The following is a 20,596-nucleotide window of genomic DNA, read 5'->3' as shown; positions in this document are numbered from 1 at the left end:
CTTTTTTTTTTTTTTTTTTTTTTTTTTTTTTTTTTTTTTTTTTTTTTTTTTTTTTTTTTTTTTTTTTTTTTTTTTAATATTTGCCTTCAGTGTCTTGGCTGAGAGAAGAGTTTTTTACCTCTCTGAGATTTTTTTTTTTCCTTGAGAGAAGTAGAGGAAGCAAGAGAGGATTTACCTGGTCGGGTTGAGTTCACTTCATTTGACTTTTTTTTTTTTTTAAATTATTGTTATTATTATTATTATTATTAAAATAATCATCCTGCCTCAGAAGAAAGGAAGTTTTTTGGCAACTCTGGTTAAAAAAAAAAAAAAAAAAAAAGAAAGACAACTTTTCATCAATGGCCTCTTTTGGATATTTCCTGTTTCTTTGTGGGTTGAGTCAGGCTCTGTCAAGTTACCCAATCTGGTGGTAAGTTTTATTCTTCTTCTTTTTTTTTTTTTTTTTTCGCTCATTTTCATTTATTTTTCCCCTCCTCTGCTTTCTCTGCAACCCCTGCGCTTAAGATGACTTGAAATTCTCCTTTCGTTGCCACTCAGCTAAAGAGGTGGGATTGTTCCAGCGCCAGCAAGTTCTTAGAACCTGCATTTCACCTCTTTTATTTATGCATTCACTTTGTTTATTTTGACTGGGTTATACCTGATCTCTCCTTCTCCTACTGTAAAAGAGAGAGAGCGAGAGGGAGCGATCGGAAAGTTATTTTTTTTTTTTTTTTCCCTCTGAGCGCTTTGATCCTCTCCTGTGAAGAACAAAAGGCGCTGCCTGAATTAAAGAGATAATGATACTAGTTGACATGAGCATTTCAAGGTGATTTCGAGCTAGTCAGGTGGAAGCGAGGGGGGCAAAGGAGCAAAACTTTTGGGTGGCTTTTATTCCCCCCCCTTTCGCTTTAAGAAATATTGAGGGGTAAATTTAAAAATAATAATAATAATAATAAAATAGGGGTGGAAATGGGAAGAAAAAGGAGGCGAAGCTGCACAAGCTGGGCTGTGGGAAGGCAGAGCAGAGCCGGGGATGGGGGAGAGGTTCCCGGCGCAAAATCCGCGCTCCTTGCGCGGGGATGCGGCACTTTTTTGGGGGGGGGGATTTCGCCGCTTTTTCCTCCTTTTCCGCGCTTGGCACCCTACGCCTTTAAGAGCCTTTTCTCGCTCGCTCCCCCACGAAAAGCAAATGGTGCTGGGCAAGGCATGTAAGTGCACGATCTGCTCTAATTACCCCGCGGAGCTAATTGGGCTCGGGGAAGCCCTAGCGCAGGGAGGCTCCGCGGGCTGAGCCGGGGGGCTCCGCGCTGCCGACAGCTCCCAAACGCCCCCCTTTAAAAAAAAATAATAATCAATGGGGGTCCTTCAAAAAACGCCCCCGATCATCGCCGTGCTGCTAATTAATTTTGAAATTAATCCTTGCTCCCCCCCCCAACCCCCCCTCCCGCGGGTGCGGGATGCGCGGTCCCCCCTGTCCGGCGGTGCAGAGGTGAGGGTGTTGAAGGCAGCAGCCTCTCCAACTATTTCAGGTATGTCTGAAAGCAGGGAATTCGTTGGGATGGGAGGGAGAAAGAGAAAAGAAAAAAAAAAAAAGGAAAGGAGAAAAAAAAAAAAGCCATAAAATGCAAATGTGTTCTTGGGAAGACAGGCAGCGAGAGCACCTGGACGGGAGTCATTAAAAAGCAATCTTTTATTCCCAGCCACCATCTAACTTATAATTAGAAACTCTGCTCGCATTCCTGATTGGAGAAGGAAACGCATTCCTCTAATACCGACATAAATATTCGCTTGTCACCCGGCGAGGGGAGCGCGGTCCCGGCCCCCCTGTCTGTCCCCCCTGTCCCCCCTGTCCCTCGAGCTGCGGAAAAGTGGGAAAAGATGGGAAAAAAGGCGCTGGGAAGGGGGGCAGGGGGTCCCGTCCCGAGCCGGGGCATCCTCAGGTGTGCGCGGGGGGCGACACCGGCGACACTGCGGGCTTTGGGGTGGCTTTGTCCCGTCCTTCCCCGGTGCCAAGCAGCGCTTCCAGACGCTCCTTTCGCCAGGAGAAACCCCCCCTTAGGCCATGGAAATGCAAAGGAGGCTTGGATTGGGCTGGGGGAGTCGCGGGAGAGGCCGGGAGCTGTTGCATTGGCTGCCGAAATTCCCCCCTCGCCCTCCCGTCCCTTCCCCTCTTTATTCCTCCTCAACCTTTCCCCTCTTTATATATTTATTTTCTCGTTTATTTATTTATTCCCCTAGCGAGATATGAACGCACCCCCGTGGCTGGGGATGGGGGGGCAGCCCTGGGGATGTGGGAATTGGGGTCTTCCCTGGGCTCCCCGGGATGCGCATCCCGAGCAGGGCAGGGAAGTTCCGTCGCTCCTAGGCCAGCCCAGCTGGTCCCAAAATCCAGCAAAATCCACCCCGCTGCTTGATTTGATTTTCGTTTCGTTTTGTTCCGCTCTTCCTTTTGTTTTGTTGTTGTTGTTGTTTTACTCTTTATTTTATTTTTTGGAAGAGAGAACCAGGAATATTTTTAGTCTGGTCACGCAAGCAGCAAAGATCCCATCCCCAGCATCTCCCCTCTGTCAGCTCACGGTGATTCGGGTGTTTAGAGCAGAAAATCTGTCATTCACCAACCCCAAATTGTGCCCCCTCCTCTCTAATCGTCTCTAATTAAAGCATCGGCTCATCCTAAAGCACACGGGGCTGTGGATATTTACACTCTGAGGAAATCCCTGCAAAAAGCAGGCACTGAGAAATGATATTTTCCTGTGAGTTTTGCTTAATTGTTGCCCCAAAATCGGGGGAAATGTCAATTTCTCAGGGGGATCAGGTGTTGTGAGTTCTGTCTCCCTCTCACAGCTCCTTTTTAGGCTGAGCTGTTCAAATTGCTGCTCCCACCGTGGCACGGGGCACCTGTTTGAACCAGAGCAAGCAGATTCCCACCTTCCTGGGAGCTTTGGGAAAAGTTCAGTGAGGGAAAAGGAAAAAATCCCTCTGTGATGATGCTAGGGGCGGGAGGGGAGGCTCTGTGAGTTCCTTAAAACCTTAAAAATAAAAAAAATTAAAAAAAAAAAAACCAGCAAATAATTCATTTACAAACTGAGATAAAAGCGGTTTTGGAAATAATGGTTTAAAAATAATCCAAGATTGCTGTTGGGATTGATGAGCCAGGTTTTGGAGATGCACTGGAGGGGTTTATTGTGCCTCAGGAGCCCCACGGGACCTTCTCCAGAGCAGTGCAGCACTGAGCTCTTCAACCTAGAGCAGCTCCTGGGAGCAGCAACAGGCTCTTCCACACCCAGGGGGCCAGATTAACTGCAAAAAATCAGATAGTTTTCGGGTTTTGCTGCCTTTTTTTTTTTTTTAATGTTGGTGCTGTTCATTTTTTGGTTTGTTAAAAAAAAATAATTAAAAAAAAAAGAGATTGGAATGAGTGAAGGAAGGCTGAGGGAATTCCAAAGCAAAATTCATGGGTAAGGGAGGATTAAATGTAACCTGTTCCCTCTCCTGGGGGAGTCTGGGGTCCGTGGGGAGTCACAGGAGCAGCATAAAGAGAATTTAAACTTTTTCCAGCTAGCTTGCACTGCCTTGACTGACTCCTCATGGAATACAGGGTGGGACAAAAACACCATTTAATTTTATTTATTTTATTTTTCAATCCGTGCTAAGTGGCCTGACTTGGTCTGAACACAGCCAGTGGGGCAGATATTATTCAGAAGGGAAAAAAAACAATCAGTTAAAATTAACACAGAACTTCCATGCTGGGAATCTTATCCTCCTGCAGCCCAGGATGCTGCTCCTGAGGGAGGTGATCCCAGGAGAGGCTCTCTGGGCTGAACTGGAAGTACAGGGAGACCCCTTTGTGTAGGAAGAAGTAACTGGCATAATTTCTCCTGGGTGTGAGGCAGCTGGGGATGTGTGTGGTTAAATTCTGTGCCTGGAGAGGGATGGCAGGAGGAGTTGTCATGGAGCAAGAGGCTGGGATTTGGTGTGGTGGCATTGCCCTGGGACTGTCCTTCCTCTGCCCTGCTGGGGCTCCTGACCCTCTGTGTCACACCCAGGGTGGGGTGGGATGGCACCAGCCCTGTGAAAAGCTGGGAAATATCCGGGTGAGGAGATGCCAGGCCGTGGGAAGAGGCTGTGGAGTTTGGGGGATGTGTGTGGAGACGTTTCCCTGCTGTGGCCTGGCTTTGCTCTATTCCCCAGCAGCTCCATGGCTTTCCTCATCCCTGCAGGGTGTGGTGTCCTGCAGGATCCTCTTTCTGTGAGGGCTGGGGAGAGGGATCCAGCAGCTCTTTCCTCTGTGTTTTTTGCAATTCAGGAAATGTGAGCTCGAGGGAGCCCTGCCAGCAGCAGGGACATCACTCCAGCAGTGCCCAGGTGCCACACCTGAGCCTGTGTCTGCTCTGGGGTGTGGAAGCCCAGACCACTGGGAATATTTCTGTGTCTGCTCTGGGGTGCCCTGACCCCCAGGGGAGCACTGACTCTGACCCTCATTCATGGAGAAAGTTTCCTGGACTTCAAGATAGACCAGAACCCACAAAAGTGTGAAATAGATTATGGAGAGCAGTGTAGGTGTGTCACTTGGTGAGACATTTAGGGTTTGGGATTTTTAGTGTGTTGTGGATGGAAGCAAGATGGAGGGCACAGGGTGCTGTCCTGGGTTTCTTCTTCATGCTGCTTCTTCCTTTTCTTCATGGGTTTGGGAGGCATTTTGTACTTGGGCAGAAAAGTCCACACTGGAGCTCTTTGGGATCGGTTATTGGGTTAAAAGGGAAAATAATCTAGGTGTCAGTTCTTAATTGGATAGTTTAGTCTTAAAAGACCTTGGAACAAGAGATTGTGGCCATTTTGTGCCTTCTGATGAAAAGCTGAACTCACAGTAGTGAGACTGTTTTACTGATAAGGAATAATAAACACCTGAGTCTGAACATGAAATACTGCCTCAAGTGCCTTCAGTGCAGACCCAGGGAAACCAACAACTTGAGCTCACACACTGTGGCATCCCCACAGCAGGAGCAGGGCAGGGATGAGCTCCTGCCTGGTGCTCTCTGTTCTTTCCTGGGATCTGTCCCCCTCAACAGCCCCCATTTCACAGTGAGAGAAACCCAGGCCAGGCTCTGGCTGCTGGGAGAAACCCAATCCTCTGCAAAGCCCGCAGGACCAGCGCCGGCCTGGCAGGCTGCGAGCAAAGCTTGCCTCGGGGTGATCATCCCGGTGTGCCAGGAGGGAGGCAGAGCCCTGAGGTCACCTGAGGGCCAGCCCAGCCAGGTGCTGGCACCAGGGCTCCTGCAGTAATCTCTAGAGCTCCGAGGTATGAATTGCATCTCCCCACTTCTCTGCTCGATTGGCCGGGGTGAGGAGCTGGAATTCACCTGTGTCTCCTCCCCTCCTGCAGCAGGTTGTGGTGAGATGTTCAAATCCAGCAGGGTCTGTGGGAATTCTGGATGAGTTAGAGACAGGACCTCTCAGTTGTTTTTGATGATGGGATTTATTTTTCTTAGCTTCTACATAGGCAGGAAGGGTGAGCTCAGCTCACATCTTCACTGTGTGGCTCACAAGGTCACAAGACCCTTACTTACAAGGCCTTTCAAGGATTTATTGACCAATAAAACATTGCCAACAAGGATATTTATGCTTTTGACCCAATCTTTAAATATTCAATTATATTATTTCTTATGGGTCTTATGGACCCATGCTACAGTGTAAGCTTTCTTAGCCAATCATTTATGGCACACAAACCTACAAAAACTTCTCATTACCTTTGTAACTACATTTATTTTTTCTGTATCTTAAACTCTAAAGCTCTAAATTTCCTTCTACTCAGCTTAACGTGTCTCTGCTTTAAACTACAAATCCACATTCTCACTTCCAGCACCTCAGTTTGGGAGCCTTTTCCAAGGTCTCAGATCAAATCCTGGGTTTAATTCTAAGCTTTGGCTTACAGCCCCAAAGTTCTGAGAGTTCCCTGCATTTTGGATTCCAGCTAGTGGAGCAGTGCAATTGCCCTGCATCCATCCCTGTCCCACCTTTGTCCCAAGCCTTGGAATCGCCTTTTTGTACCTGTACCTACAAGACAGCAGTGTCTGACCCAGCCCTGTTTTTCCCAGGCGGAGAATAATCACAGAATGGTGGTTTAGGCCCCTCTCAGACACCAGCTCTCCCCTCAGTTTGGATTTGGGATGGGTGCTTTGCACCCAAGCAGCAGTGGGGTAGAGGGAAAAGGGTCCAGGAGATCTTTCTGTGCAGATCTAAGTGGTAAAATCCTGTGTTTTAATGCTGTGCAGAGGATGCTGTGTGCAAAGGGGAAGGGAGATCATTTCCCATCTCCATCTTTTTGGTGGGACTGAAGAAACAAACTCTGATGCTGTTTGTGTTGCTCTTTTTGTCTAGCTGTGGTGAGATTAATAATTGGACCAGGATCACACCAGGAGGTTTTTTCTCAGCAGGAACTGAAAATTTTGCAAGGTTTTAGCAAGAAGTCCCTGTTTGTAGCATGGAGAGGGCTGGGACTTCCCCAGAGAGCCCGGTGTGTGCTTAAGAAAATCCCAAATCCCTCATCTGCTCAGCTTTCAGACTCATTTTATCAAATTGTGTTGTTCTACTACGTATTAATGGATTTTCCTTTCCATTTTAAAGAGGACTTTATTAGAGAAATTAACCTGAAAACCAGCAGCTCGATAGTCAGAGCATTGGCTGAAGGAGGCACATCCAGTAAAAAGCCTTTCCTAACTCAGACAAAGTGAATCTTTTGCTCCCCAGCTGTTTCCAGGTAACCCTGGAGGTGAAACCTGTCCTTTGCAGACATCTGAACACCTCTGAGAATTCTCACTGGAAAAGTTTTGAGCACTTGGAATAGTTTGGGTTGGAAGGAACCTTTTGAAGTTCATCTGGTCCTGCAGTGAGCAGGGACAGCTTCAACCAGGGTGGCTGGAACTGAGGGATGGGAATCACTTTGCTTTCTGTTGGCCAAAAAAGACTTTTTGACCTTTCCTTCTAAAAGGTTCAGGCTGAAGGAGCCTTGATTTTTACTATGGTGTTTCCTAGAGAAGGAAATCAAGGATTGCTGATTAAAGCAGGAGAAATCAGGCTGACTCCATCCCAAAGCTGCAGGACCCCTCTCCTGCTTGCATCCCAGTTCCCTCCCAACCTACTCCCGCCATGCAGCCCCTGCACCAATCCCTGCACCACTGGTGCTCAGCATGAGCACAGGAGGAGAGGATTATTCCACGTTAGACCTGACGAGGAGCAGATATTTTTCCTTTGGGAGCGCAGGAAAATCTCCACCGGGACACGCAGGGGTTGTCCCTGGGCTGTGCCCGTGCTCAGGATTCCTGGAGTGCTGATTCAAAGCGCCCTGCCGCATTTCAAAGGGCTTTGTTGGGATAATGACAGCACCCAGCACAAGGAGAATCCCGCGGGCACCGAGTCAGGATGATCCCCCGGGAGCTGTTCCCGGCATGGGCAGCGCACCTGGGGCTGACAGCCTCGTCCTGCCAGCAGGGATGGACAGGAACCACCCCATCCATGGGGAGATTCCCTTCCCAGAGCAGGACTGGAGTCATGCTGCTTCCCAAAGACCTTGTGGGGATGAGCGGTGTGGCTGGGAAGAGGGGAGGAAGAGGATGAGGGAGGTCTGGAGGTCATGGGAAGGAGAAGGTTCTGAAGGGGCACCCACAGAGTCCTGGTGGTGTGGAGCTGGGTGATTTCTGCCCAGACAGGAGGTGGCTGGCACTGGGGTTAAACCCACTGGAATATGGGGAAAACACAGCCTCAAGCTGAGCCAAGGGAAATACAGGCTGGATATTAGGGAAAAGTTTTTCACATAAAGAGTGGTAAAGTTCTGGAATGGGAATGGAATGGGAATGGAATGGAATCCTGCCCGGGGAGGTGGTGCAGTCCCCATCCCTGGGTGTGTTTAACAAAGCCTGGATGTGGCACTGGGGGCCAGGGTTCAGTTGAGCTGTTGGGGCTGGCTTGGACCCCATGGTCTTGAAGGTCTCTTCCAACCTGGCCATCTGGGAATTCTGTAAATTCTGTGATTCTGTGAAAGGAAGGGGAAAGAAATGGCAGAGGAGAAGCACACAGGTCTCCTCCACGTGCTCAGCCAAGGCTGCAGCAGGAGTGTCCCCAGCCCAAAAGGTCTCTCTAAACCCATCTCTGCTTCACTGTCATCACCCAGAGACACAGCCCAGAGCCTGGATGGTTCAGTGCGGTTTAACACTGGAACTGGAGGCAGCAGCCTTCCCATGGAGTGTCCATTAGAGCTTTGCTGGATCAGGTCTGGGGTTGGTCTTGCAGAAAAGCCACTCATGAAACTCTCCATGCCAGCTGTTTCCATTTATCCTGTGCCATTCATGATGCTCTTTTCCCCTTTTGTCCTTTTAAAAAGGGCAGGATTTAGGTCCTGTTGTCTTAGCACAACCTCTAAAAATCCAACAGTTCATAAGCTCACTCCAAATTCTACAGCAACTCCCAAAAGCCAAGGGGAGGGAAGGAGAGCTGATACATTAACTCCCTTGTTCTGAACTCCTAACATAGGGCAGGGCTTTAAAAGCAGCCGGGGAGCCAGGGGAGAGCGCTCTGCATCACAAAGGTGTTGTTTGTCCCTCTTCCTGGTTTGTCACCTGCATATTCACAGCGCCCTTCCCATCTGGGTGCTGCTGCTACCCAGAGAGAGCTTTGCATTTGTAGAGACTGGGCTATCAAAGGAGTCCCAGGTGCCTTTGGTCTCCTCCTCACCACGGTTTCTGTCCTGCTCTCACACCAGCCAGTTACTCTCCCATGGATTCAGTGATAACTATTAGCAGGGATGCCGTTGCTCTTTTTTATTCCTTCGTGCTGTGAAATTCTTTTCTCCTGCTGCACCTTTGTCCTCTCAGGCTTCGCCAGCAAAGTCACATCAGAGCATGTGGCTGGTTCCCTTCTCCATCACCTGCCCTGCAAGGGGCTCCAGGTGTCTGGGATGGTCGTTTCTCCTCTCCCATGGGGTTCTGTGGGCTCAAAGTGTGTTGGAGAAAGCTCAGGGAGTGCCTAGGCATGGCAGACCCTCACATTTCCAGCCTGGCCTGGGGTTCATCACAGGTTTGGGAGTTTTCCTGGTCTGCAGGCACCATTCCCAGTGTTCCCAGTTTAAACACGCCTCCCTGGAATGGCATCCAGCCCTCAAATGGAGATGGCCAGGTTCCCACCAGGAGCCCATGCCAGGTTAAGGGGCTGGGTGACACGCTGGTCATCCTCAGAGGCCTGGCAGGGATTGCACACAATCCTCTGGTGACCTGCTCCTTCCTTGGCAGCAGCTGGGGACCAGTTGGGAAAATCCCAGAGTGCCTCAGCACTGCTCCATGTCCATCTGCAGGCAAAGCCTCGGGGTGGAGCTCACTCCACCCATCCCATGGCTGCAATTCCCATGTCTCTATCCAAGCCAGGGGCTCCTGGCTCCTTTCTTTGAGGAGAATTGGGCACTTTCTTCCTGTCTCAGCTGTTTGATGGAGCTTGGCTGGTGAAATCCTCTGTGCCAGCTGGATTGAGGAGACCAGCTCAGAGGTACCTCCACCAACACCACCCAGGTTTGGTCAGAATATACCCAAAACAGAAGTCTTTGCACACTTGTCCATTTCCTTCTTGTTAAAATCCATCATTCTTGTTGCCAGGCTTAAGCTCACACGGGTTAAATCAAGCCATGGACTTTTTATCCATCATTTTCCTGTATTTTATTAACTTCAGTGCTCATTGGTGTATTGGAACATTCATGACATCCAGGCTGGTCCTAAAAACCTCTAGACCACCCCTCTCCTCTGGAAATTCATCTTTTGGCCTGTCTCAGCCCAGCTGCTGAAAGCCTCAGCAGTCTGAGGGTTTTGCAGCTTCCTCTGTAAAATGTTTAATCCTGCCTTTAACCCAGGACACTCCAGAGAACAAATGCATCCTCCTCGTGCTCTTGGACACATCCAGAGTCTCCCACCGTCCCCCAGTCACGGCCACAAGTCATTACCTCAAGATTGTGGTAGAACTTTATCTCAAAACTTCTTAAGGAGAGATTGGAAGTGATTTCCCTGTGGCCCTGTTGTGACAGTTATCTTGGCAGGGGGACACAGCTACAGATGTTTCTGCATTTCAATAATTCCTCTTTGCTTTGCTCTCAGCTCTCTGAAATCAAGCCCTTTCCCCTTTTCCCAGTCCATGCCTCATAATTTCACTTTCCAGGTTTGTATTTCCTCTGCATTTCTGCTGGAAGATGCAGTTTTATAGCAAAAATTGCACACACCCCTCTTTCCAGGGCAGCCAGCTTTGTCCAACAGAATTCCCACCGTGGGGTGGAGCAGGGAGAAAAGGCAGAGCCCATCCCTGCTGCAGCTGAGCCTGTGAGACAAATCCAAATTTCCCTGAGCAGAGCAGGGGCTCCTTGTGCTTCCAGAGGGATGCACCTTGTGTGATAGAGATATTCCTGAGGAGTGGGAAGCAGGAATGGAGATCCTTGAGCAGTTGCCAAGCCTTCCATTCAGTCTGTCCCTCTGCCCCCACAAGAACAACAATGGGCCTGTTGCTAGACAGGGCTGTGTGGTGTGACAGAAAACAAAATCCTCAGCAGGCTGGGGGACACAAGGGAGAATTCCCTTTTTTCCCTGGGCCTGCTGTAGCTGGGAAGAAATGGGACAGTCTGGGTGGGTAGGAGTCCATCCAAAACCCACTGAATGTCAGGGAATACCACTGGGCATCAGATAAGATTTGTAGAATTTACTGGGAGAGCCACAGCCCCTCCAGAGACACAAAAATGTGGTTAATGAGGTTTTTTGGGAGATCTATGATTGGTTTCTATCCCTCCTGGAGGGAGAATCTTCCTGAATATTTTACAGTGAAGTTTCCTTCACAGTTAGTGGGGAGAGATGAGATATAGCTCATCTGACATCTGTCAGACATTTACTTTGGGATGAGAGGAGTCCCGTCCCGTCCCAGATTCCCAACCATTTCCTGGAAGAGGATCCTGGATGACTGGGACAAAGATATGTCCCTTTAGACAGGTCAGGTTTGGCTTTGAAACACTCCTAAAAGTGAGGAGCATCTGGGCATTTTATGTTCTACAGAGACATGTGGAGTGCTGAAAGGGGATGTGTCCATTGGGGGACCCTTCATTGTGAATCTTTAGTGACCAAATCATCTGTAAAAACTCTTCACTTGAAGTCCTGCTGTTGCTTTCCACAGGTGTAGAAGAACTGAGCAAAAATCCCATCTCTCAGAGGGGCTTTTGAAGGGAATTCTTGTAAACTTCCAATTTCTTGCCCGTTCTGGGAGCAGCCATGGAGATGAATTTGGTGTGGAATAAGCTGCATCGGTGACACAGACCAGGAGGGCTGGGTACCACCCTGATCCCATGGATTTGGGATGGTGCAGAGCTGTCCTGAAGGCTCTGAGGGCAGGGCCCTTCTATGGATCCTGGAATCCCAGAGTGGCTTGGGTTGGAAGGGGCTTCAGAGCCCATCCAGTTCCACCCCATGCCACGAGCAGGGACACCTCCCACCATCCACCCTTTTGATATATTCTGTTATTTTCCCGAAGTGAAGGATTCAGGGACTGGGAAGCTCAGCCCAGCCCGTGCCCTTTCCCAGCTGGTTAGAGCAAATTGTGCTGATTTTTTAATCTATAGAGAAAGGACCTGGCAGCCCAACCTCCAGGCCCTGAAGCTGCTGTGCTGCAGCATTAGCAGGGCTGTGCTTGGGTCATCCCCTGGGAAGATTTGCTGCTGGAAGTGCTCAGAGAAAGCAAGAGGCTGGGTGGGAAGGACAGGAGGGAAGTGTGGGGGCTACTTGGACACATAATTTGTGCTTTATGCCTCAGATTTATTGATGGCATCGCTGCAGTGTGATCAATTAGCTGATTTTATGGAGCTGCTCCTTGTCAGTGGGTTGCAGTGACTGGCCATGAATACCCTCAGCTCATCATGAGCTGAGGAAAAGTGGATTAGCTCTGTTGCTTTTTAAGAAGTGCTTATTTCCTCTGACAGACCAGGCTTTAAGCAGCACAGATTTAGCTGTCTAACTCTCCAACACCTTGGGTTAGCTGAGATCCATCCCGCTGTGGACTTGCAGAAATAGGTGTAGCACCTTCTACCACCATTAAATCCAGAAATCACCTCATCCATCCTCACGTGCTCCAGGCTGGATTAAATCTGCCTAAATCGGAATTGTGAAGAAGTCGTGGATGTGAGCACTCAGTTAGCTCTGAGTCACTGCTAACAGGAATATCATCTGGGGAAGGAAGGAGCTCACCGGGTCACTGCTCTTTCCTAGCAGGATGGCTCATGGATATTAGTGGATTGATTGCAAAACCTCAAAGTCACTTGCAACAGAAGACTGAGGGCACAGTGGGAACTGGGTTTTGCCTGGGAGAGTACATGGCCCAGACAGATGGGGCAAACAGCCCGGTTGAAAGAGAATAGATAAGACACATTAGCAGAAGATCGGGGCTCAGACAGGGAAATGCTAATTCAGTGGCCACTGAAACCCTCGGTGTAAGTTGCCCACAGGCATATGGGAAGTCTGTGATCCCGAGGAGCTTTGAGCCCGTTTGTCCTGCTGACTCATGTGTAGTCTCGGGCTCCTGGTGAATGGAAGGGTCAAGCTCAGGCTAACACAAGGCAGGCGCAGCTTCCTAACAGAGCCACTGAAACTGCAGTTGGCCAGAAGAGTCTCCAAATCCTAACAGAGAAACTAATTCAGGGTTTGTGTAGGCTGTATAGGCTTTGTTGTATATATTATTGCATGGTGTTTGTACAGGGTTTAAATTTACAGCCAGGGATAGCCTGGGGGTGTCTGCCAGCAGCAGTGAGAGTGGTGGTGGCTCCTGCTGCCCCAACACTGGCACTCAGAATAAACTGAGGAATTCTGTCCTGCAGACAGGCTGCAGAAATTGGGGAAACCAGGCTCTTGTTGGATTCTGGCATGCAAGAGCAAGCTCTGGTACCAGAAGGGCAGGGAAGCATGCAAAACCTTGACTGTCTAATGGGCTGCAGACTTTGTGATTAACCAGGGGACGAGGCAATTCAGGAGCTAAAACACATCCTTGGGAGCTCTGGCCATATTTCTTCTCTGCCCTTCAGAAGCCTCAACAAATAGCTGGGTGTCCTGGTCAGAGGAGAATCAGAAAGGTGGAGAATGAGAGTTTCCTGCAGGGGCAGCTGCTCATGCCCCATTCCGAGGGACACTGTGGGGTCACTGAGCAGAGCCAGGAGGAGAAGCTGGGCCAGACTTACCTTTGACTCACTGTTTAAAAAAAAAAAACCCCCACAATTTTTGGGTGAGGATAAGAGCCAGGGCAGCTGGACACGTGTGAGTCAGAGCACGAGTGAGGAGCTGAGGGCTGTCCTCTCTGTTGCAGGGCTGTGCCGGGTTCATCACCCTGCACTGTCTCAGAGCTGCACATCCCACCTCAGGGAGTGATCCCAGCTCCCTTTGCAGCCCACCAAGGAGGGCTGGCAATTCCTGGCTGGGACTCAGCAGCCCTACCAGTGTCAGTCTCGGGAGGAAAGGGTCTCTCTCTGCTGGGGATCAGCAGAACCAGTTGGGAGCCTGACTCCGGCGTGAGCAAGGTTAGATCAGATGATTTAATTCCATCGTGCCCAAATCCTTAAGCTCGTCCTGCCCTTGGTGCCCATGGACAAGGAATTTGTATTCCTGCAAAAGCCTCTCCTTTTTGGGTTCTGTGGTGTTTCAAGGCAGAGGCAGATTCAAGAGGAGTGCTCTTGCAAAAGCATAATTTGTCAAAGATTTGGTCATTTGGACTGATTTTCTATAGCCAGTGGTGAGCTGCCAAATGGAGGCACCTTGACAGAGAGCACCCTCCAACCCAATCATGGTTCTGATCCCAAAATCCCTGCAGCTGGACTTACCAGCTCCTGCTGCCTTCTGAGCTTCACGTTTTCATGGTTCTGCTGACCTTGCTGATAAGATCTGTACAAATTTATTCATACGCTTGTGCTGTCTGGTCCTCGAATTCCCAGACTGTTTCTGTAACTGTGAATGAGGAAGAGTTGGGTTTATCTCAAATTTCCTTGATCTTAGAGATGTCAGGAGAGGTGCCTGGGATTTTCTTTGATGCCAGAAGAACACAGTGGCATCAATATAATGGAAGAGTGAGGGAAGTGATGTGAACTCTGAACTGACTAAACTTCAGGTCTCCACACAGCTTTTAAATCTGTCTGGGTGCTAAGTTAGGCATGAACTTAGCCCTGGGCATTACTGTGCTGAGTTAGACTTCATTATTAATCTTAGGAAAGAATAGACAGAGACATCTCAGGTGTAATTTGTGTAATTTTCAGCCACGTTGACCCTTTTTCTGTGAAATTCAGGCCTTTGCAAAGTGTTTTTATGCAGTAAAAGGTGTAATTGCTTGTGTAAAGGGCTCCTTCAGGTCCTGGAGAGGGACCCAGGCCAGGGGCAAGGAGGGGCTCTTGGAAGGGCTCTCAGATCCACTGCTGCTCTAATCCATCTCTCAGAACTGGTTTCTACATGATCCAAGGCTTAAGCAATCCTGCTGCCTCTTTGTCCCCATAATGACATTTAAACCTCTTGGCCCCAAATGAGCTCCATTTGGCAGAGGTTCTGAAAAATGTTAGATCTCACCAAAAAGGGTGGTTAAATGGGGTAGAAACGTGAGCAGTGTCCTGCCAGGGGCTGCAGGGTGTGAGGATGTGTGTGTGCATCCATGTTCCCTGGACATCCTGACTCCAGACAGAAGAGTCAGTGCTCCCCCGTTTCAGTACTCACAGAATAACTCCTTGATCTGTTTTTTTGTTTTCTTCAATTCACCTTCTTTCACAGAATTACATAGCACAGAATGGTTTGGGTTGGAAGGGACCTTTGAGATCATCCAGTTCCAACCCCCTGTGATGGGCAGGGATGTCATTCACTGCTTCAGGTGTCTCAGGGCCCCATCCAGCCTGGCCTTGGACGCTTCCAGGGATGGGGCATCCACAAGCTGATCCAGTGCTTCACCACCCTCTGACTAAAGAGCTTCCTCCTAACATCCCATTTAAATCTCTTCTCATTTAGTTAAAACTGGTTTTGTTGTCCAATCCCTATCTGCCCACATAAAAAATCCCTCTCCCTCTTTTTTTTATAAGCCCCCTTTAATTACTGTAAGGCCACAATGAGATCTTCCCAGCTCTCCAGGCTGAACAATCCCAGCTCTCTTAGCCTGTCTTTTTGGGTGCTTGCTGCAGCCCTCTGACCGTCACAGGGTTCTTCCTTCCTTCCTTCCTTCCTTCCTTCCTTCCTTCCTTCCTTCCTTCCTTCCTTTCAGTCTGAGATGTGATTTCTGAGAGGAGTGGGCCATGCCAGCAATCTCCTCATTGCTTTGTGTGGCTGAGGAAGGGATGAAGAGGAGGTTGAACCGTGTTAGGTTGAAGGAGAAGAAAGGACTCCCATGCTTTGGAGGTCTGTTTTTCCAGTCACAGCTGTGTGTCACTCACTTCTTCCCTGCTGGATTGGTGCTGGCAGCTCGCAGTGATGTGTCCTGGAGAAGTCCAGAAGGTTCAACCCCTTCTGTGAGAGTTCTGTGGGGAGAAAAAGCATTTATTATGAAGGAAGGTATTTAAATGTATAGATATGATTTTATGTATATGCACAGACAGGCAGATCACATATCCCTCTTCTGAGCTTTGGCTCCTGCTCCAGAGACAGTTGGAAGCCATAGAAAATCTTCCTTTGACTGTAACAAACTTAGGGACAACCTATTGTCTTGTGTCTTGGGCTCTGAGATCCTTCAGGATCCTACAAGTTGCTTCATACCTTGATTCTGGGCCAGGAAAGTTCTGCTTTGGAGCAATTCCTTTGTCTCATGTCTTAAGATTCCGAGCTCCTTTAGGTCTTGATCCTTCCAGTTTCTTCAACCTTTGATTCTGGGCCAGGAAAGTACCATGTTTGCTCTGTGTTTATCCTTAAATACCGGGGCAGTTCTGTTCATTTTCTGTGCTTGGGCTCTGGGCTGGGTTGCAGGGGTTGAGGTGAAGCCTGGGAGCAGGGAGAGTTTTCCTCTGCTGGGCTGATCCACAGCACGTTATTATCCCTGCTATCAGGGACACACAGTAATAATATATGGAAATTACAGGCATATCTCAGTCCCATCTCCCCTATCCCAGTGCAGGGCAGAGAAGGAGCCCGGTTAAGGCTTGTACATATCTGACAAGGTGCAGCAAAACTTGGCTTGGAGCTGGATGGGGTTTTGGGGCATGCAAAGGCAGAATTGCAGAACTTCGGTATCCTTCAGAGCTCACAAAATCCATCCATGCACCCTGCTCTCAGCAGGGATGGGTGCTGAGAGCTCTGAGCTCCACTGGCTCCTGGCTGAATCCCCAGTGCTGGCCAAGCCTCAATCAATGTGAATAATTGATTTGGTGGTTCTGGGGAACGACATAATCCGTCGGTGAGGGTGTGCTGCTGACATTTGGGAAGGTTGGGCTCAAAACCCTGCTCGGGATGGAGCAGAGGAAACTGGTGAAGCTCATTTTCCCATCCCATAGCCACGGAGTTGCTGACTCTGAGTATAAAGGGGACATTGCGTCCTCCACCTTCACTTTGGGAATGGCACCTTAGGGGATGGGCACCTGAACAAATTACCACGAGGTAAGTTAGGGTGTGAACTCATCAGATGCCAGTTTTTCTGTGGTAACTGCCCGTGTGAATGCTCTTTCCCTGCAATAAACACGAGATGGTTCATATTCACCAGGGGGTAAGAACGTTCACATGGGTGTTCACATGGCTCACACCCTGGTTTGACTCCCAGTCACTTGGGCCTGTGCCTCTAACCTCAGTACCCTTGAAAAGCCGTCCCAAAAAAGCAATATCAAACTCCTCTGCTTTACATAAACCACAATTTTGCCATTTCTTCATTTCAAATTACAATTATTTCAGTTCATCTTTGGTTTGCCAGAAAGGATTTGCTGAGATTGACTCCACTGCTCCTGTTTTGGCAGGGAACTTGAGGTCATTGAGGTCCTGGTGGCCAGGATCAGCCAGCAAGGGCACATAATCCACAGACACCACACCAGCTTTTCTTGCCTCATAGTCAGAGACCTTCTGGGCACTGACAGAATATTAATATTCCTGTTTCTCACAGCCAGCTCCCAAGCCCTGAAGAGATTTAAACATGTGGAGATATGAAGTCAGGCACATAAAAAGTTGTTTAGCCCGTGGAGAAGGGTGGTGTGGCTGTGGGATGAGCGATGCTCCCAGGTTGCCTTGAGGTCACCGGGTGTTTTCCAAGTGCTTTCCATAGGTCTGGGAAATAGTCACAAAGTGTTCTAAGGGAAAGACCTGGATTTTCTGAAGGAAAGGACTTGGAATAGTGGTCTGTGAGTCTTCCAGTGCTGCACAGATAGAAACCTGGCCTAGGAGCAGGCACAGCATAACCATGCATGAGCCTGAGGACAGAATGAGGGAAAATGCCTTTAAAATATTCCAAGAACTGGACTGAATGTTCCAGTCAAATCAAAATACCCACCAGACCAACAACCCTCTTGCTTATGGGCTGGGACTTTGTCTCATCCCAAGGGCTGACTCAAGTTATCTGAGGCATCTCCTTTCAGGTGAGATGGGGAAGATTCAGTTAATCCTCCAGGAAGCTTTCCCCCAACTGGAGACAACTCTGCTTGGGAAGCAGGGTTTGCTCAGAATGTCCAAGCACACCTTCAGTCTCCAAGCACACCAGGAGTGGTGTCTCTGCTCTGTTGGGTGACAGAACCTTCCCTAAGAAACCTCTGGACCAAATTCACTTCATTTTAGCCATGTAATGCTCAACTATCTGAGCCAACCATCTTAGAAAGTTGGGCACCCTCTGAGGGCGATTCATCCTTCCTGAGATTGGGATCTCTAGTGGATGTGATGAATCACTGTCTGGAGTTGCCTATCTTTCTCCATCCACTCCAGAAACAGCCTAAACACCTCCCTTTTAGACAGGCAAAGTTGGGAGGGATGACTGGGTGCCTGAGCACCCCACAAATATCATTGATGTGATGCCAGTTGGTGTCTGGGAGGTTTTTATCCCTATTTTAAGAGAGGCTGATGAGAAACCTGAACTGTTTGTCAGGTCCTTGACCTTCCGTGTTGATTTTGCCTGCAGAAAAGAGGTAAAAGACCCAAATCTTCTTCTGATTTAAGCACAGCGTTTTTCAATACGTTTTTCCCAGGAAATATTTGCAGTTATTGCAAAAAATTCTGGACTGTCATAGTTAATAACTAAGAGTATTTTGGGACTTTAATTTCTGAGCTTAAAGTGACATCTGGCTAATGAAGACCAGAATAAGATTTTTGCAAGGAAATGATGTTCCATGAAAATCCTGTGTAGGGCACTTACACTTTTTCTCTGGAGCAGCTGGTTCTGGACACTCTAGGGAAGGGTTGCTGACCTCAGGTGTGCAAATTCACATTTTTCTTTAGGACTGGAGCATGGTTACCAGCTCAGGATAACCATTTGTGGCTGTAATGGGTGCAGCCAAGACCTTGTAGAGAAAACAGAGCAATTTTTCATCACTGCTCCCTTCAGAGGGAAGCTCGTGGTTTGTGACTGGCCAATGGCTGGGTAGAGCTTTGACAGTGAGAAATATTGAGCTGCTGACAGTGTTTGTTAACTGCAGAATCACAGAAATAATAGAAACACAGAAGGGCTTTAATTGGAAGAAATGGTTTAGTTAGAAGGGACCTTAAAAGTCGTCTTATTTCCACCCCCTGCCATGGCAGGTACACCTTCCACCATCCCAGGTTGCTCCAAGCCCTGGTGTCCAACCTGGCCTTGGACATTTCCAGGGATCCAGGGGCAGCCACAGCTACTCTGGGCACCCTGTGTCAGGGTCTCAGCACCCTCACAGCCAAGAATTTCTTCCTAATATCTCATCTAAATATCTTCTCTTTTAGTTTAAAACCAAGCTGAGAAACTTCTCCCCCTGAACTCGCTGTTGGGTAGTTTTTGTGTATGTCTATGGCTCAGGAGGATGAAATTCATTGTGGCAAGCTTTTGTCACCCCAAATGAAAGCCTCTGGTTCATAATTTCCGTGTAGAACCCTTTTTTAGGGACTAACTTCCCCAGAGGGCAATTCAACCCCACCTACTCTAGCCACCTATCTTAGGACACAGCAAGTTGCTCTTCTGTGTCCCCGATGATTCTGTTACAAGGTCAGAGAGGTTTTGGGTGAAACCATTACCTGAATTCCTAACTTTAAGGTGTTCCATAGAGATTAGATGAACTCCATTGAACACTGGTTTCTGCCAGGAGCATGTGTGAAATTCCAGTCCTGGTGAATCCAGAGGGGTTTTTTTTTCATATCTATTGAAGTCCCGCAGCCTTGAGAACCTGTTTAAAGCTGGAATGGTGTGAACTGACACAGCTCCATAGCCTGGAGGATGGGGACAGCAGGTGACAAATGTCACACTAACGATATTACAGCTCAGAGATGAGCCCTCAGCCCCTGAGGAAGCTTGCAGGAGCTGCTGCTTGCACAGAGTCATGGCTTGAGAAGCTTGCTAGTACCTACACGTCCTCCCAAAATCTAATTTTGCTAATCCTCCAGCAGCCCTGACTCCAGGGAACTTTCTAACCATGCTCTGGAAGCTTCCTTCTTGCTCTGCTCTGCTGCAGAGAAAGCCTCTGTCTGCAGACTGATTTCACAAGAGCAAGCCTGGCTGTTTCATTAGGCTTTTGTGGATGTGTGCTCGGAGGAGGTGACCTGGAAACGGGAAGGTTTCCCCAGAACATCCTAAGCAGTTGGGGGATGTCATCACATCTGGTCTCCAGTGACCTCCAGAGTTCCATGGCAACTTGGTTTTTATGATGATTTTCCCATTCTTACCTTTATGGCAAAATTGATTACAATTGAGTTTCTAAGTTAGTACAAAGCTTCAGCTCTGCAAAATTTAAACAGAATTTACCTCATTTTTCTCCAGTTGAAACATCCATCTACTTTCCTGTAACTCCACAATGTATGAACACCTTTCCCTTTGCTTTCCTGTTCTTTGCATCATGTTTCCCCTAGGATTAAGAAACTCTTTCATTTGTTGGTGCAGTGCAATCCATGCCTTGTTTAGAAAGTCAGAGGGAAAGGTGAGAGCAGCAAACTCAGCTTTTTAGCATAAAACAGGTCCATATTTCCAGGGCTTTCTTATAAATACTGAGAGCCTGATCCCACAGGTGACTGGTGTCCCCTGCAGCCCTGGATGGATAAGGTTTAATCACCAAATATTGTGTGTACAGTGAATTTAGTAAAGGCAGAATTAGCCCTGCTGGACATGTTTGTATCCATCCATCCATCCATCCCTGTGTTTGTCTCAGTCTGTGAACTGTGTCCCATCCCAGGAAATTCCAGCATTAGTGGTTGATAGTTTGACCCATCTGAAAGTGGAACTGGGATGTAAAAGTGTGTGGGCTCATTTTTTAGGATACCAATGAGGATTCCACCACATTTTCCCCCCTATTTGCTCAAACAAGTCGGGCTGAAATGCATTTTTTGGGAAGAGCTTTGGGTTGAGATCTTGAAGATGTCAACAGGTTGGGAGAATCCATCCTTTCTGTTGGGGGATTTGGCAAGTTGGGGATTCATCAACTTCACCACACATCAGGTCTGCTTCTGAGCTGAGTCTGGTTTCA

At 48.4% G+C, this 20,596-nt stretch overlaps 1 protein-coding gene across 1 annotated transcript in view; it reads left to right on the top strand.

The window, feature by feature from the left end:
- The first annotated feature begins 217 nt into the window (after window positions 1–217).
- Window positions 218–20,596, top strand: part of WNT3A (Wnt family member 3A) — an 88,956-nt gene continuing 68,577 nt past the window's right edge. The window contains exon 1 of the mRNA XM_041408621.1: window positions 218–409. Within this exon, the coding sequence (XP_041264555.1) occupies window positions 339–409 (71 nt within the window). The 5' untranslated portion in view covers window positions 218–338. The remainder of the gene's footprint in view (window positions 410–20,596) is intronic.

Source organism: Onychostruthus taczanowskii, unplaced genomic scaffold, assembly GCF_017590055.1.
Source record: "Onychostruthus taczanowskii isolate IOZ18803 unplaced genomic scaffold, ASM1759005v1 scaffold3, whole genome shotgun sequence".
NCBI lineage: Eukaryota > Metazoa > Chordata > Aves > Passeriformes > Passeridae > Onychostruthus > Onychostruthus taczanowskii.
Note: the sequence above shows the minus strand (reverse complement) of the source record. Positions and strands in the feature narration are given on the sequence as shown.